The 18,777-nt window shown below is 41.3% G+C and overlaps 1 protein-coding gene across 2 annotated transcripts in view; it reads right to left on the reverse strand.

The window, feature by feature from the left end:
- JARID2 (jumonji and AT-rich interaction domain containing 2) overlaps positions 1–18,777 on the reverse strand; it is a 216,039-nt gene that overhangs the window by 105,280 nt on the left and 91,982 nt on the right. For both annotated transcript variants that reach the window (XM_064665218.1, XM_064665209.1), the window contains exon 2: positions 17,270–17,405. Coding sequence is in view for 1 of the 2 variants with exons in the window: in XM_064665209.1 (XP_064521279.1) it covers positions 17,270–17,405 (136 nt within the window). In the remaining variant the exon portion in view is untranslated. The remainder of the gene's footprint in view (positions 1–17,269; positions 17,406–18,777) is intronic.

Here is an 18,777-nt window from a genome sequence, read left to right on the forward strand (position 1 = left end):
CAGATCAGTAAAAATGAAAAAAGAAAATTAAAAAAAGACATTCTGGTATTTTAAGTAACGTGAGAAAGAAAGCTATGCCAAGAGCATTTCTCTAGACAACAGCTATTCCACACTAGAAAGTAAAAATTAGCAATTGCGTCTCCACGGAGTATAAACTAAGGAGGAAAAAAGAAGGTGAAGGCAAACAGTCAAGCAAGGAAGAGCCTGCTAATTGGAAGAAAATACAACATATGAATGTGCAAATAAAACAACAAGGGAAATAAAAAGGCCTGCAATGTCTCACGGCTTACAATGAATACTTGTGAGCCTGAAAAGAGAGAAACGTGCAGCTAAAACCCAGAGGCTTAACAAGGCTTGGCCATATTTGTTATGATTTCTAGGAAACCCTTACAGACTGTATGATTTGAAAACTGCCTATCTGCATGAAACCAGACACGATAGCAAAACAGCATCTTGACAAACACTTGCTACGTGCTTTTCCTCTAATGGAGCACAGTTCCAAGCGATCTGTGGTGAGGGATCACACAAACAGGCTGGGTTTATGATCTTGTCAGACAGAGGTGAAGAAAGGCCCATTTCTGGAACCGGTGTCCTGGACAGCCAGCATCAGGAAGCCTGAGTTATTTCTTTCTCAAATAAACCAAATTAAACAAAATTATCAGAGACATAAATGCAGGACTTGCCTTCTACATATACCTCAAAAGTAAGCAAAGCAGTGGACTCAAAGAGAAGGAGCGTTCTAAGCACACCAATGTGCTCTAGGAAAAAAGATGGAGAAAACAAAAGAGAAGTGCCAGAAAGCCCTTTTGGGGAGGTTATCCTCTGCTTAATTGTCTCTAATTCTGCCCCTCTGTGACAAAAGCTATGAAAGGCAAATGCTGAATGACATTCTTCTAATTGCATAGTCCCATTTGATATTTCAATGCATGTCATTGAGGATTTGCCTTTCATGACTTTTGCCAGGAGCATGGGCAGCCCTCCAGACAGATAGCACAAATTTCTCCCTTCCCCTCCCCCCCCCATGTGACACAAGCGACGAAGATCCTGTTTGCTGCGACACAGCACCAGTGACTGTCCCATGCAGCCAGCAGATATGGGTATGGATTCAGTCCTCTCTTCACTGGAGATGCTCTGAGCTTTCTATCAAAGAAAAGGAGGGGAAAAGTCCTTGTCCTGTCCTGGGAAAAATTAACTGAGCTAAATGCTAGGTGTTCTACATGAACTCAAGTTACATATGACAGATATTTGAATTAAATCACTTTAATTACTTTCGCTCCACTTTTTCAATAACTTTTTAGTGAACATGCCCTCCCTAACTCTGAGATCATCCATCAGTCAGCTCCAGGAGTCAAGCTGTCAACCTCTTTTGCTGACAAGGATTATTTTTTTTCTCTGGCATGTCACCTCCTTCTACTGAGCACTTGAATTATGATCTCTGAGTTTAGAGCAATTAAATATCCATTGATTAAAAAAAAAAAAATAGGTCCCAGTCACTTCTAACTTAACACCCTAGCCTCTTCAGCAACATGCCAAACAGGCCTCCCCTGCCCCGGAGGTCAAGGCAGTCCGGATGGACTGCAGGCAGGGAGGTAGGCTGCCTCCTGCAACACCAGGGATGCACCAGCACTGCCTGAAGCCAGATCTCAAATTCCCTGCCAGCCTGAGCACTCACATATCTGTTGAGAGCCTCAATGCAGGCTTGACAACCAGGCCAGCATTAAGGCCCTGTGACATCCCAAGAAGAGGGAGGGAAGAGAGCTGTCTGAGCAATTCTCAAACACCTCTTTTTAAGCCATTGGTTTCACTGGCTTTTGTCCGTAACCCTAAATTTCATCCATGAAGCTCAGTGCCTCACTGCTAGTTGGGAAAGGCAACTCTCTTCAGGGCAAAACCAGAGTTGCTTTTCCTTGAGGACAGCCCTTCTCCCTGACACCATCTACCCAGCATACCATTTATTTCCTCTCTTTCAGAGAAAGCATCTACAAGGCATCATAAAACAACACAAAAATTCGACCACCTGGAAAGCTCCCAAAACTCAGCCTTTGATCTTTTGGGATGCCTTCCTCCTTGCCACTGGTTTTTCATCTAGTTTGCTAAATTGATTATAAAGACATAGTCTTTAAAATACTTGACATGGTTTGAATGCATGAAACAGCAATGTGGCCATAAAAAGATTTTTTTACCATACAGTAAGCAAACGCATTTCAAACATATTTTCAGAAACAGATTGCTTAAAAAAGCCAATACAAATAAAAAAAAATCCACCTGTCTCTCTGTGAAATCTGTTGTAGAACTGTATTCTCCCCTTCTCAAGGAACAGAGCTTTTTTTGGATGCTTTGAGTTTGTTTCATTGGTTTGTGTTTTTTTTTTTTGTAGGGGTAGACAAGTGAGTAGTATCATATCCTCACTTAAATTAAAGGTCAGAGGAGTACACTCCATGCTCAGGATGAAGAACTGCTCTGTTGTTGCGACTCAGCTCCCTCTAATCCATTTGCAGAGTTACAGTCAGAGGAGAGGAGGCTTGTGACAGTAAAGTGTTTAGGCCACGTGCTGCGAACTGAAATCACAAGTGCAATATGAAAGCCCGACGTGAATGAACAATCTGTTCACAAAGGTGTGCACGGGAGCTATGACATTTCACCTCTATTCGAGCACTAAGCCTTTGCCTAAGGTAAGGATTCTAGCCCATCTCCTATGTCACATTGATAGCAGTGACAGAGGCTGGTGGATCTCTCTCAGCCGTCTTCCTGCTGTGCATGTGCAAGGGGAAAATAAATCGGTAGCTGGAAGACACTTAGGAGAAATCTCTGCTCTCCCAGACCAGCTCCAGCGCTGCAGCAACTGGAGAGCAGGTGAGGGGGTAAAGCAGGAGGATCCTATGCTCATCCATCAGCTGACCTCTGAGGACTCGCTGCAGGAATGGTGCACAGGCCAAAGCAAGAGCGACACAACCTCAAAAGCACTGGATAACGTAAACTTCAGCCACCTGCCAAACTGTATGAGGTATCTGGCAAGATTCAGTTGTCCCATTTCAACTGAAGGGACAACGGATTCTTGCCAGCATTAATGCAATCCTCTGAAGCATCGACACATGAAATGTCAGTGCTGTAGCAGCCTTTAAAAGGAAACGCTCCTCATAAGCCAAGCAATTTCCATCTCTATTTCTAGCTCTTGAGACCAGCAGCTTAACCTTACTTTCACCTCCCTTTTGTGAGCTCTACAGGCGAACCAGAGGGGGAAGAGATGAGAGCTGGGGTAGGGGGCCAGCCACTTGAAAACCTGATGCTGGAGAGAAGGCTTCTGAAATGTTAAGGAGACTTCCTGACACACCACTCCCCGGAGGAGTTAAAGAAATTCCACCACCATGAAACATTCTGCTGCTATTAAACAGCTTTTTTTGCTCACGTTTCAGGTCATCAGAAGAGGAAGTGAAACAACATTAGCTGCTTCCTGACTTAATAGAAACCTCGGAACAACCATCCACACACACACAATCAAGACTATACACTGATGCACACTTAATGATTTTATCTTTCTGAAGAAGCAAATGAGATAAAGTATTATCCTACAATTTTTAAAGAATACTGGGTTTTACCCCCCCTAAAACAAGAAGTCGTTACACAGAATTTTCCGTTCATGCATTCATGTAATTGAAGGCAAACACCCATTAGCATATTTCTTGTTTTAAGTACAGCATCAAAGAAATGGGAGCAAGGGGGTGGGAGGTATATGCAATGGAACAGCACAGAAATATGATAAAGAGGTAAGTGAGCTTTCAAAATATACCCAAGAGGCTGTGTGTATGCTGAAGTTCACCACTGTATTACTACAGTCAACCCCCCCCCCCCCCCCCCGATTTAGGGCCAAAAGTATGCAATGTTTTGACTATCAATAATATAACTCTATTTCAATCTGATGTGACAATACCGGAGGCAGAGGGGAAAGGACAACTGGAATCCCTCTGTACATTCACAGTACCCTATAAAAAGCTGAAGAGACATATTAAACTGAAACAGTTCATACAACGAAGTCTTCCTGGCGTTGGAACGTTCCCTCCCTACACTGTTTCTCAAGCTACGAAGACTATTAAGTAGTACTAATGTTTAGCATGCATTTAGCACTTTATGTGTTTAGAGTGCTGACAGAGACACACACACCAGTCCCCCAAAAAACACCAAAAAACCCCACACTCAACAAATGGTAGAACAATTCTACCTGTTCCCACACAGGGCAAGGCTATATTTTCCAGTGGGAGTAGACAGGACATCCCATGTGGTGGGATGAAGCAGAGAGGATGGCATCAAGCATATCTCCCAACAGGAGAGGATGGACTAATCTAATGGGAAAGCAGCACTGGCAAACTTTGCATGTTCAGGCCACCCACATTAAAGTTCAGTTCCCATGTACAACTATTTATTAGTAACACCAAACAGCTACATAGTAAAGGCCAGAATGAATGTGAAAAAAACCAGAATTTTAAACATAACACAACCAACCCACCCCCCCAAAAAAACCCCAAAACACAAAACCAAAAAACCACAACAACAAACTATCCCATTTAATCATTAAAAAAAAAGGCATGTGACTAGGTGCAAGTGGTGAGTAGGAATCAAAGTCCAATTTTTTTTCCTACTGCCATGTAAAATGAGGAAAGGCTTTGGCAGAACCTAGACTGACAAAAGTGGGCCACTTGTAAAAGAACAGGTTGGACTTTTTACATTTAATTTCTTTCTGAATCTAAAATCAGCCTCAAAGATATTATGAAAAACACTTTAAAGTATTTAAAACAAAAAAAGTCATTGAGGACATGAAGGCCTCATTGATTTCCCCAAACTTTATATGTCAACACATACACATGCACTAAAAAAAAAACCTTACTTCCCTTCTGAGACATTAAATCCACACAATGTTTCTTGGAGAGGGTAAAAAGAAAATGTAGGTCAAGATGTTGAGATAGGGATTGCTTCTGAAAGATGAAAGCATAAGAGGACTAAGCTTTCATTCCTTATGTTTCTTTGAGATTTCAAACAGAGTGTTATTTGATAATGGTTCCTTTCAGAAAATTGGAATTTAATATAGCTAATTATAAGTTAGAGAATTAATGTACAGTCAGTACTCCAACAGAGCTGGTATACCATGCTGATGCTTTTTACCAGCATGTCCCCAGTGCTTATTATAGATCTTTTCTCCAAATACTAAGGCCAATCTGTTCTCACATTAGGCTGGATGGCCCAGGAGTTGGGGCGGGGGGAAAGGAAAAAAAGAAATCTATGATCTCTATGGCTGTAACACTGAGCCTGCAGCAAGCAGCCAGGAGTTGTCCTCACGGCATGGCATGGCACAGGAAAAGACTCTCCCGCTTCAAAGGGAATACATAAAATAAGAGGACAAAGAATAAAAAACCACAAGTAGCTGGAGAGGAAAAGTACACTGAGAAACAGGAAAACACATTTTCCTCCTTCCTATTAAAAGGGAGGAAAAAGGACGACAACAAAGGATGAAGAGCTCAGGCAAACAGAAAGAGCGGGAATGCTCCTAATTGCTCAGTATTGTTAGTACTGGAATTATCCGAGAATTATTTGCCCCATGAGCAATCATAAGCTAAAAATCCTGACCTACATTTCACAGAGAGCAAGCAGTACACATTAGGAATATCCCTCATGACAGGAATCGGCAGCAGACGCTGCTAGATTTGGACTGGGAACACTTTCTCTGCAATTCCTAAGGAAGCCACCCATCAGTGTTTCAGGGACCCATGCAGACTTGTGATGCTCTGTTTCTAGAGATGGCATAAAATGTGTTCAGCAACATCTGCTGCAAATCGCTCGTTAGTAACTAAAGTAAAACTGTGGCTAGGGTAGTCTTAAACATAGATCGTACTTGAGTGAATTTTGAGGGGAAAACATGCATTGTGGGAAGCTCTTGCAATCTGAGAGGTTCCGGCAGCTTTCCCTTTGTTTTTCACTGTAGTTTCTGACTAAATACTAAGATAGTCTATTTCTTTTAAGTTCTCAGATGTGTGAACTCATTGGTCATTGACCAAGCCACAAGCTCTGTTTTGAGGTCTCACAATCAGAAGGGCCGTACCCCATTTTTTCCTCAAAACAGTACCTATAGTCAGTTGAATTGTAAGCTTCAGGGTCGGGGGGGGCAGGGGGAATGGGGCATGTTTTTGAAATAAGCAGAATTTTCTTACATGTTAGCAAATTAATTCCTCTGAAGTCGTATTTTCATTTGGCATGTCCCCACCTAGGTTAGAGCAGGACCTGTGTAAATACTCTTCTGCTCTTGAAAGGCCATGTCAGGACAAAATCTGCCCCCTATAGAAGGCACCTCCCGCCTCTTCATACTGTAAGAATTCCCCAAATCCTGCTAAATTGCCACTGCTACCTGCTCCCAAACCTTGGGGCTGAGAACTTCTTCCTTCCAGCTGGAGAACAGCATTCAATTTTAAAGCAAGCAAACAAACACATCAAACAGTTTAGTGAGGTCCTTCCTATCTGCTTAGCACTTGAGGGAACTGAACTCTTCTGGTGACAAGAGGACACCAAACTAGTACTTTTTTTTTCCATTGGCTTCAACCTGAGTAAAGGGAAACAGATGGCATGAAAAACATCATCTCCTTCAGTCTACTTTCTGGTCAACAAAGGCCAGGAGGGACAGCAGTCACGAAACAAAAGCTGAAAGCTATTTTCCTAAAGCCTTGGTAAAATTTCTGAGTCTTTTGTATGTACTGGTAGAATCTCTCCTGGAAGTAGGAAAGCACAGACCGAAGAGCAGACTCTCTTTCTCTCAAGAGTCTGTCCCTTTCTAAGTTTCCCTGCAAATTTAGTTTTCATGAGACTATTCCCACTGAGTCCAAAATTATTTGAGAGTCTTTAAATTACTTAGCAGTTACAATTTTGATCCAGCCAGATGGTAATTCAGCAGCATCTCGATATCCAACTATGCCAGGGAAATTGAAAGACTGCAAAACTACCCTCCCCATAAACCCCAATATTCAAGTTCGCAGAAAGCCTTTTAAACTCATTTTTCCAATCAGTCAACTATTTCTAAAAATTCTGCTTTCCAGGCTATTAATGGCAGAAGTCTGGATCCACAACAGAAAGAAAGGTGGTTTTCTGTGCTAAGTAATGCCTTAACTAACGGCCCATTTATTCTATTTTATGAGCAGAGTACTTGTATATAACTCTGTGTTATGCTGTGAACGTTAATCAACCTTCATGACTTTGCATGCCAGTTTTATTGGAGCGCCTTCCACACTGGCATAAAGGGGACTTTGTACCAGTCTTCCCGCAGCCTAGGAGAGATCAACATCAGCTTGCAGCTCTAAAACCTCTTTTTCACAAAGAACATTTACTCTTCAATTCTGGTCTGTTGTTAATGAGACTTTGAATATTCAAGGCTGGAGCCATACTGTGAAAAGGTAATCTATGAAAGAGTGCATTTAAATCTACAATTGCAAATGGGCTGTGTTTATCTACTTAGATAAGACAGCCTTGTTCATTTCAATTAGAGAAGGTCATTTCCAGGCAAATGTAAACTGGCATTTGAAGCTCATCCCTGCAGGACAATGAGATGAGGTAAAGCTTCTGGGACAGGTTTCCATCTAAATAAAACCTGACAACTACTCCCTAACCACAGACCTCATTGTTGCACAAAAGGCCATCTTCAATTGATTTTGGGGAGGGGGAGAAGTAGCAAAAACTATGTTTCAAGAAGATTTGGAATTCAAGCCACATTCTGGTAACTTCTATCCCTTATTCATGACTTCCATCTAAAGGTAATTGCTGCTGACCTCCTGAGATGAAAAGAGGCAGAACAACTACTCTAGAAAGCACCAGATTATCTTGGCAAAACAAAGTTATTTGCTTACTGCCCAGTCGAGTATATTGTCACATTAAAAAGAATAGTTGAGACTCTTCTCCTTCGCACAGAAACAGCATGTTTCTAGACAGATGCACCACAGGAACCAAGAGAAGCAAAGGCAAATCAAGCCCTGCATGCAGACTGTAACAGGAAGATGCCTCTCACCATCCCCAGCCCACTCCTGTATGATGCCTCACGTTTGTGGCTCTGTGCAACCTTATCACTTCCTTCTGGCATGTGGAGCCAGAGAGTGAGAGGGAGCCTGAGGCTCTGAAACAAGATCTCAACATTGCAGCAAGGGAGCAGGGGTCAGGAAAAAACAGAAGGGAATGATCCACCCTCTCCATCCAACACACCCCCATCGGTATTGCGCCAGTACAATCCAGATGCCTTTTCTCAGTGTTTTATATGAGACCGCATGCTTCCATCATTGCTGTAGCACCCCCTTGCTAATATTGTGACAGCATTCCCACCCAGAATAGAAAGAAAATTCCCACGTTGTGAAGAAGGGAAAAAACTGTACTCGCTCTGTGCCATTTTCACCACTTTTAAGCTTTTTTCACTCTCCACATACACAGCAGGCATAACATGAAAACACTGAGATGCTCTGCAGAGCATCTTTAAAAACAGTTGGTCATAAAATACTTGCACCTTTCACAGCACCAGAGATGGCAACCACTGTCTGAGGGAGGTATTTTACAAAGAACCTGCTTTTGAGACAACCTAGCTGAAACGGAACACATCAAGGTGTGGTTTACCTCTAACATGTCTGTTCACACACACACACACACAGAGATAGACTAGGAAGAGGCTGAACTGAAATATTTTTTAAGGTCAACCACTACTGAAGCTAAGTGAGGGATGAGAGGAGGAGAAAAATAAAATTAAATGATGGTGTGGTCACGGTCTTTGGGCATTACTCGGAAGGGCTGGCTGAGGCTGCCAAACCTTTTGCAGGAAAAGTGGCTTATCTCCTGGCTTCCCAAACTGTACCAGAGGTCAGCTGATGAGGTTTCAGGAGTTTGCCAGCTCTATCCCTCTGTGGGATCTTTGGCAGGTTGCTCCAGCTGGGCTCCTTCCAGCTCTTCCCTTTTTTCCATTTTAGCATATAGCTTGAATAAAGAAAACAAGATGAAGGCTTTCAAAGATAACGCAGTCTTTCACAAACAGATGCAGAACAAAGCACAGGAAATTCTGAGCAAAGTAAAAAATGAATGTTGTCTGTTCAAGGCTTATCTGGAATGAGTTAGCCTCTTTGTGGACACATCTGAAACATCACACGGTCCTGACTGCAATTTCAACGCTCACTAACAGTCTCATAAGGGGAGAAAACAGGATGGATAAGGGTGGAAATTCAGCAATTTTTAGCTCTCAGAAAGGGAAACTCCTTCAGATGTACCAGAAACAATATCTATGAGTTAAACTTGTCGACGTCATCCCTTGTCACCCTAAGCACAAGGCTTCTATATCTACACCTTAGACTGGACCTTGCCCCTTAACAGCATTAAATTCATTTAAATTGGGAAATAAAGGGCATCAAAGGCAGGTTATCGAAAACATGTATTCACCTAATTCTGAATACAATATCACGTTAACTGCATGTAATAAATCTGTGCTGGTCAGACACACAAACAGAAAAGATTTAAAAATGCATGCACATTTATTACTATGCAGAGCAATCTGCTATGACTTAACAGTATACGTGTTAAGCTATATTTATTTTTTACAAAACATACACCCACAAGCTCTGGAAAGTATCTACTATGCGATGAATCTATCATCATCATCAGTAACTTAAAGAATGAAGTTATTTCAGAATGGTTCCTTGGAGATTTTAAATCAAAAATATCCCAATGAAACCAAACTGAAATGTGGAGGCACGAGCCCAGAGCACAGACCAATCTCCCAGACCATGAAATGAATGTGACTAATTCCTGAAGAGTTTTCATTGCTCAAAAAGGTGACTGACTTCCTTGCTTTTCACATCAGAAATTCTACATTCAAATGGGGTCAATGACACCTAAAATAATGTGATACCAATCTCCTGAATTTTTCAGTTTACTCCACATCACTACGAGGACCCCTAATCCATGTCATTTGGCAACCCATATTCTTAACAAGTCAAAGCCTAAAATCACAGATAATGTAGAGTATTTGAGGTGAAGAGCACACCACGTTGGCAGCTGTGTCAGGCAACTTGCTGAAGTCGCCACTGTGCCCATCAGCAGTTTCAGAATCTCTGCTTTTTCTTTTAAAACCACTTTACTGCCAGGGTTGACACAATAAGGCTTACAGCACACATGACACCTGCCCCAATTAAACACAGCCTAATGGCCTTAGAAATGCCCTGCTGGACTAAATAGTTCTCAAACTCTTTCACATAGCAATTTGTTTCTAAAATGTCCCCATGCCAAGGAAAAACTGATGTGGAGGTTCTAAGGCACAAGACAGCCCCTTGAAGACCGAAAACATATTCTAATATTCTGAAAGTACTATACAAATGTAGTCTTGCACTAAGAGCTCAAAGTTGTAAAAAAAATTAGCAAAAGCCTTATTCAAAGCCAAGCAGAGACAGTTTCAGAAAATACAGTTCCCTAGGACTGACTACAGTAAACTATTACATAGTCTGTGTGTATGACTGAAACTTCTCTCTTCATTTACTTGTGATACTCATTTTATTTCCCATTACATTCCTATTTTCCTAACAAAATAGAGTATGCTATTTCAATGACTGATTTAGGGGTATGTCTTACTCTCATTTCTAAAGTAAGCAAACTAGAATTGCCAAAACGTAGAATTTTTGACAGAACTGGCAATCCTCTGAGGTAAAACCACCACCATTCTTTCGGCTGTACATACCATGCCCCTCCGCTTCCCCTCATGAGGATGTTTTAAGACTGCAATGAGGTCTCCCCTCAGTCTCCTCCAGGCTGAAGAAGTCAAGTGACCTCAGCCACTCCTCCTATGGCTTCCTCTCCAGACCCTTCATCATCGTGGTAGCCCTCCTCTGGACTCTCTCTAATAGATTTATATATTTCTTACATTGTGGAGCCCAAAACTGCACCCAGGGCTCGAGGTGAGGGTGCAGCAGCGCAGAGTGGAGCGGGACAATCACCTCCCTTGACCAGCTGGCAATTAGTTGATTTTTGGTTTGTTTGTTTTTAAGAGAAACAAACCTAAGTCTAAAACCTACAGCTGTGAAGTACTTTTCAGTGAACTTTTAAGCTGCATCTTTTTCTGCTCCTATCCCTGGCAACTGTTGTCCCTTCTAGCATCTGAGGCTGTGGTTAGACGAGATGACTGTGCCAATCCTAAGACTGTGGTTAGACAAGATGACTGTGCCAAACCAAGCAGCTTGCTGCTATCAAAAGGGATGAGTCCGGTCTCCTCCTCTTCCAGCTTTCAGTCAAGGTACTCCGGTCCCCCATTTCCACCAAAAGAGCACAAGGTGCTCATTTGACCTCTTCATGAACCTGTGTATTACATTAAACTAGAAGAAAATTATCTCCTTTTTTTTAAATTATTTTCTTTCTTGGATAGTTTTCTGTCACATTAGTACTGGCTGCACTGCATAGGCAGACAAATGGCAGAGCCAGCGCACAAGACATGAGGTGAAAGGTTGCTGCCAAAGTCTTTCCCACCTTTCCTCATCTTATTTATTTTAGACTTACAATAACTCAGCCTGCTACAGATTGTGCAGAGCCTCTGCAGACTCTTCATTGCCGTTTTCATTTTCCATTACCTACAATTAGCAATATGCAGGGAAGCAGGAGGCAAGATTATTTTTAGAATTAGTTTGACTACAAATGCACTCAGGAGCAACAGAAACTCTTTTTAGATAGTCATGAAGTAAGTTTTAAGAAAATTAATTATATAATTCCTCTGTTTCACAGGTTAAAAAAATATCCATCTCTCTTATACTTGAGAGAAAAAGGAATATGGGTGTCCTGTGAGAGAAAATTTTCTGGCAGTCTTGCCAAACACTGAAATTATATTAAGACAGAAGCACCGTTTGGACATAATCAAACTGGCTAACATCAGTGAGGGTGTAATTTGACCTGCAAATTTTATTATAAATGGTGATGATGGAAAATGCAAAAAAGAACCTGTGCCAGTCGATGAACAAGCAAGTCCCTGGCAGGCTCAAAAATTAATTCTATTCTAGCAAACAAAGAAAGGAAAAGAGATTTGGAAATTTTCAATGGAGCCCAACCCCAACATCCTGTTATTTATTTGTTAATCTTTAAATTCACTTGACAGCAAGCACCGAAGTGCAAGTAATGTTGAGTGCCATGACAAATCTGCTCAAATGCATATTTTCTGAACCTTTTAGTTGAAAACATCTATATTTAATCACAGTTTAAAACTAGCCAAAAAGGCTGTTTACTCTGAACGTAAAGGGAAAATATTACAAAGTTGAAAGAGCTATTTCTGTTTCTGTAAATGCATTTTTAAAATCCACTTACAGACAAGGGTCCTTGGCACACTTACAATCTTCTACTAAAGCTTAGGAGACTGACAGACATTACCCACTGTCAACAAACGCAATCTAACATCACTGATGGAGTGAAAAGCTCCCTAGACAAATGTTAGCATAAAACCTTCTTGCAGTATTTAATTGCAGCCTTCAGAAACAAGAGAGATGAAGTTATCAGTATATCTGAACCACCACAGTGAATGAAGAGGGCTGCTTTCTTGTTCAAAATAAAGCCTGAGTAGTGGTCCAGCCTATGTGTCTGCACCAGGAAGGAAGGAGATGCACATTGCTCTGGGCACAGAGAGGCACAGCTGAAACAACAGCACTTCCCCAAGGGCTGCTCTGTTTTCATCTGCATGAGTGGGAAGAGAAGAGACATGGTCTAAGTCCAGAGAAGACATGGCTGCCCCACTGGCAGCTGCTGCCACTCCCTGCCTTTTGGCAGATAACGCATGGGCACTGAGCTGAAGCACCCGGCTTAGGAGTCTTTAGGCATTTCTAGCACATCTGTTGCTATTTTCATGCCATGTCTGGAGTACCATCTACATGGCCAGGGGAAAGTTTAAGTCAGAAGAAGCCAGCTCCATGCCACCCTATCACTGGGCACCTTCATTTCAATATAGCTCACTGGGGAGCATCAACAGAAAACCTCATGCAGTGAGCAGAAAATACTTGAAAATCTGTGCATCAATGACAAAAACAGCTATTTTCAGGTAGCACTGCTGCCTGCCCCAGCTTGCCTGAACAGCCAGTGTGGAAGCCAAGGCACGGGCAGATCCAGGCATCAGAGGAGGCTGCTGCCACTAGGTCTGGCACCATGGTCCCACCGGGAGCTCTCAGAGGCTCCTGCCTCTCAGTGCAGAGTTATTTAATCTGTGGAAAACAGATTAAAACAACTCTCCAACAAAAGTCACATTAGCTTTTGTGGGGGAATGGCTGAGGGCAGAAGCAGATCAGCACAAGGTAGTGGAGTCACCATCCCTGAAGGTGTTCAAGGAACAACTGGACATGTCACTTAGTGCCACGGTCTAACTGACAAGGTGGTGCTTGGTCATAGGTTGGACTCAATGATCTTGGAGGTCTTTTCCAATTGAAACAATTCTGTGAAGGGGGGAAGGGGCACCACAGTCATGTATGGTCCAACCACCACCTCCATCATAGTGCTGACACCGTTCCTTCTCTGTTTAAACAATATACATAATGACTTCAACAAGCCTAAATCTCTCAGGACAGCAAAATTACATATTTTTACTCATCTCTTTATTTACTTAATGAACAAGACTTCCAACTTCTGCCTTGAACCAAAGCATTCCCTCATGCACATTTAATTTCTCAACCAGAAAGTCTGCCATGAGCTTAACCAGGTTGACATGTTTGGAAACTGCCATGACACCTTTCTAGGACAAAGTATAGCTGGTGAAAATACACTATCTGCTTGAATAATTCTAACGTCTGCTTTGTCATCTCTGTAGATTACCCAACCACCTCAAACAAATAAGCCAACTTAGTCACTTTTTCCATTTAAGAAACGTACTTCCATATAACAAATTTCTTCTTTATCGCAAGTTTTGAAAAACGGAATTTAAAATCTTAGGTCATAAAAGTTTGCTTTATGATATACTCTTTTGAGGGTACTAGATATACTCTCATCAACAGAATGCAAGCAATAATTACATCTTTCATTGCCTTTTTAATAGCCTTATCTCACATTCTAAGCTACACAAGAAGAAAACAATTTCCTAAGAGAATTAGTTTTCCTTTTAGACGAGGATGTCTGAAAATTTGTATCACTATTCCAAACACCAATCCCTATTCTGCAAATCCTAATGCAAATGACAGGCAGCAGTAATCAAAGTCACTAAAGGGATCCCTCTGGGTTTATCCAGCACACGACCTTGTTTCCATAATCAGAGTTCCAGTATCCCATTTAGGGCTGCATAGGTTTTCTTGACAACCAGCAGAAGCACCTCCTTCAGATTTTATATTCCCACATAATGGAGAGGAACACGTAGGAAACAAAGGCATACTGTAGGGTGTCATTCTATACTCTGCAAATACCCAGATCAACATAAACACCCATGCAACACAACCACTGATACAACAACCATAATATACCCACTTGCCTTTCTCTTTAATTGCAACCACTTAAGTAACACGGTTTCAGACACAAACTGAAAATGGCAGGATTATTGTCAGGATAACAAGTATCTTTAATAGTGAGGTAGAGACAGCCAAGGTATTATAACACATATAATCACCAAAACTAATTTGAATTTTTATTTATTTTAAATTTTATTTTTATTATTCAGAGAGGCATTGAAGTTAATTGTCTCTGTGCCATGATCAGCACATCTCAGAGCTTGCAGAAACTTTAGTACTGAAAAGACTCCGGTTAATAGGTTCATCTCTCACATTTAAAATTAATTTGCTTTTCACACTATCAGTCAAAGAGGCACCATTATTCCAGCTACCAAATCATTAATGATAGCATTGTACTCACCAGATGAAACACCATTGACAATCATTTTCATACAAGTTTAGTTGTAGCTTCACAAACATTGGCAAAGCAACTTTTGTAGTGTGTCTGTGTATGAAACTTCAACCACTGCAAATCCCTACAAGCTTCTTAAAGACACCTTCACCTTCTTGCAAGGCACTAGTGCATCTTTTACCTTCCTCTATTGCTACAAATAAGTACTTTCTACTAAAACAAACTGCAGGTTGCAAGTCTATGAATAAATAAATTTAAGGGATGATAGTTATAAAACCAGAACAGATAAATTCTCTCTGCATGACAGATGGTGGCACCAAGATCAAATCCTGCTACCTAGTTGTTTGTGGTCCCTTCAGCTATCAGAAGGACACAGGACCAAAAAACAAGGGTGGTGGCCTGAATGTTGGAATGACAGACACATACAAGGAAACATTTTTTATTCCCAAAAGTATGAAATCATGGATCTAAGACTCACCCTTAAAATATTCGATTTCCCTGAATTCAAAATAGCTCAGTAGTTTCTTAGGATGACCTGCTTTTTTCTCAGTCCACAGAGACACATGGATTTGAAAATACATGACTACATTTTTTTAATGAAATGAGCAAATTACATGTTTAAATTGATTTTCTTGATGTCACAGCACAATATCAACCCTCCTCCCTTTTGCAAATCTTTCTTCTCTGCATAACGAAACATTCTTTCAAATATCAATGGCTAAAAAAAAAGCTTTTGGACAGTGGTATTGACATAGAGCAGTGCTGAGACAGGACATTTTAATAATCATTTAGCAAACAGAAAGAGCAACATGGACTATCATTCTGGCTCAGTTAAAAAAACTCAAGCCCCAAACAACTGATCATCTACTTCTAAAAGAGAAAAGCTCTGAAGGTGCGAGCTGTGCTGCTGCCGGAGGAAGCCAATGGCATACTCCACATCTGGTACCTGCATTGACACAGCATTCCCAGCCAACTCAGTTCTTATCTAAGCTGCCTTTGGAGAAACTAGACACCATAAAAACCTCAGTCATCCTGTAACCTGGCACATCATCAAAGCCTCCTAACACACAATTACCGTGCTCCATGCCTTTAGACTTTTTTCCTTTGATTAAACAAAACCCCCACAATAGAATAAGAAACTTTCCAAGAGAAATTGTGTTTGACAGAAGATCAATGATGCAGAGGTGTTGGAGGGAAAAAAGCCAGCACTGTTTTGTGTACACCTCCAAGCTTATTAATGGATTGCTCTTAAAGCTAGATGCCCCTTCCCATCAGATCAGTATTTGATATTATTACTGAACTCGGAAGTCTGAGGTCTTCTTTAATCACATTAAGGAGTTTGCAATTGCTTATGCAATACAGTAACTCTATCATGCTGCCTGTAGTCATCCAGCCATTCCTCTAGGTTTTTGCCTTGTCGGCAGTAACACTCAGTGAAAACGAAGTGAAATCTGACTCACCACATCAACAACACAAGCTACATATAAATATGAATAACCTACCAAGTAAGCACCCAGCTGCTGCTTTAATGCATTAGCACATGTATAGTTATGCACATGCCTAAAAGGAACTGCCATAAACCTCCGTAAAGAAACAAATAAGCTCTTGTGAGTGAAGAGAAAACTGTAAGCTTGCCCAGAAATCTGAATCCTGCTAGTCATCACTTTCAAGGCTCAAGCCAGCATGACAAAGCCTTTTCAAGTAAGGGTCTAAGTGAATCTGAAAGAGACACACTTTATATTCACCTCTCAGGACACCACCACTTTTTTAAGCGAGTTGTAAGGGAAAGGGAAGCAACAGACAATAACTGGGTAAAGCATTAAAGAAATAAAATTAAACTCCTTTCTAGCTCCTGTCATCTAAGCTTGTCTGCATCTCCTTTTAATACCTTTAAACAATTGCTCTGTGAACTGCTAAACCAGGGGAGTCCAACATCAAAGCGTTTGTGTCATTTCAGCCCTTTAAATCTTGATGTAGATCATATGCTACTTCACCTGAGGACTTAGATGACTCCAGAGACAGATGCTAGTAAGCCAGTTTCTTGCACCTAAATGAGAGTACATCAATTCTGTCCAAGAGTACTTCCCCAAGGTAACTGGAGTCAATCACCTTTAAATGGTTACCTCCTCTGGGGACATACTTGACAGATCAGGGAGCAGGCTGACCTGAGGGGCCTCCTTTTCTACTGTCCTCCCACCTGGCACCTACCCTCCACCTTGATCCCTATCTCAATCAATTAGCCAGGAACCAAAACATATGGATTGTTCAAACTGGGCATTTCAAGCAATTCAGAAACAAGTTCTTCTGTGCAGATCAAAAGGGCACAGTGTACCTGTCAAAAGACCAGGTACACTGGTCTCCTTCCCTGCTACAGAAGAACCCCATGGAAAAAGGACTGAGTCCTTCCAGCAGTACCACAGAGGCATCTCACCGTTCACTGCCTTGAGGCTCCCACTAATGCCATCGCCGTGCTGCCGCTTCTGTGCGTTCTTGAACTCCTTCAGAGATAAATAAAGGACCTTCCGCACCACCCTCTCCTCTGACCAGGGAATCCCATCGCTGTCATCCTAAAGAAGATGGAAACAGAAAGGAGACATTACTTGCATGTTTCTGAAACAAAAACAAAACCCCAAAGGCTAGGGCTACACAGCTTATTTATAATTTTTAAAAAAGAGAGAGAAAGAAACTTAAGAAAAATACTCTGTAAGAAAATGCAACCTGATCGCCTCTAACAGAGAACAGAAACATAACTCTTATCATCAAATCAGGGCATTAGTCCCTCTAATCCTTTATCCTACAAACAGCAGTAGCCATGTACTAGGTGTTAGACAGGAAGTGAAACTTAATTGTTAAAATCCTTATAATGAATCCCTCACAGAGAAATTATCACAGCCAGGAAGTGCTCCCAGATAATTAGGAGGAGAGGGGGAAAAAAAACCCACTAAAACAAATGTTGCAGAAATTTAAGAGGCAAGTTTCGTGAACTAACTTCTCTTGTTGCCATTTTGGCCTTGGTTTGTGCCTCCTGGCTCAGGTTATTTTTCCCTCTGGTTTTGTGATTTGCATTTATTGTAGTGTTACAATGAAGTTGTACATTGATAACAATGAAGTTATTTTGAATTAATATCAGCGTAAAGCCAAGTGGAATTTGGCTCACAGGGCAGATGTTTTCTACTTTATTTTGAGGAGACAAATGTTACATTGTCAAAAGGAATACTAGTGTATGTCATATTTAGAACTCACTTTAGTTACAAGATTAATTCCTTGGAAAAGCAACTCCCTAAAGTCTTTAGCATTCAAATAAATTAAGTCAGTGAACTGATATAAAGATGTGAGATAGGTAAGTCATCATATTTTCATAAGCCCTATAATTGTCTCAGGGTCTTTGGAAATCACTCTTTGAGCGTTCTTGCCCTTGAACTCCTCAAGGGCTACATCACTGCCACACAAAAGATTAATATTTCTAGGCAGACCTTAAGTGGTAGGTCTAAGTGTACAGCAGCATATTGTCACATTACACTGGAAATCCCTAAAGCCCCATCAGGGATCCCCACCAGGAGGCAGGAGAGCTTAGACCATCCCATGGGCCAAAGTAATGCTGGGCACCACCAACTCAAAAAAAAAAAAAAAAAAAAAAAAAGGCATAGCTTAGGGTGGCCAGTGATAGCTTTTTCTTTGCTCCTCTAGTGACATATTGGCATTCAGCCAATTCAGTGATCAAAACCATTTCCAACTCCCACCCCTAAAAAAAATTTCTATGACAAATTACTTGGCGGGGGTTAAAAAACAAACAAACAAAAAAAAGGCAACAAAATGAGTGCAGTGAAAGCAGCCAGCGCTTTGGCAGCAGGATGTGCATTTTGCACAAGGGACAACCTCCTACATTTTGAAGAAGGCTGAGCCATACCCAAGGAGCTTTAGAGCACAGGCAGCTCTGGG

This window comes from Pseudopipra pipra, chromosome 1, assembly GCF_036250125.1.
Source record: "Pseudopipra pipra isolate bDixPip1 chromosome 1, bDixPip1.hap1, whole genome shotgun sequence".
Taxonomy (NCBI): Eukaryota; Metazoa; Chordata; class Aves; order Passeriformes; family Pipridae; genus Pseudopipra; species Pseudopipra pipra.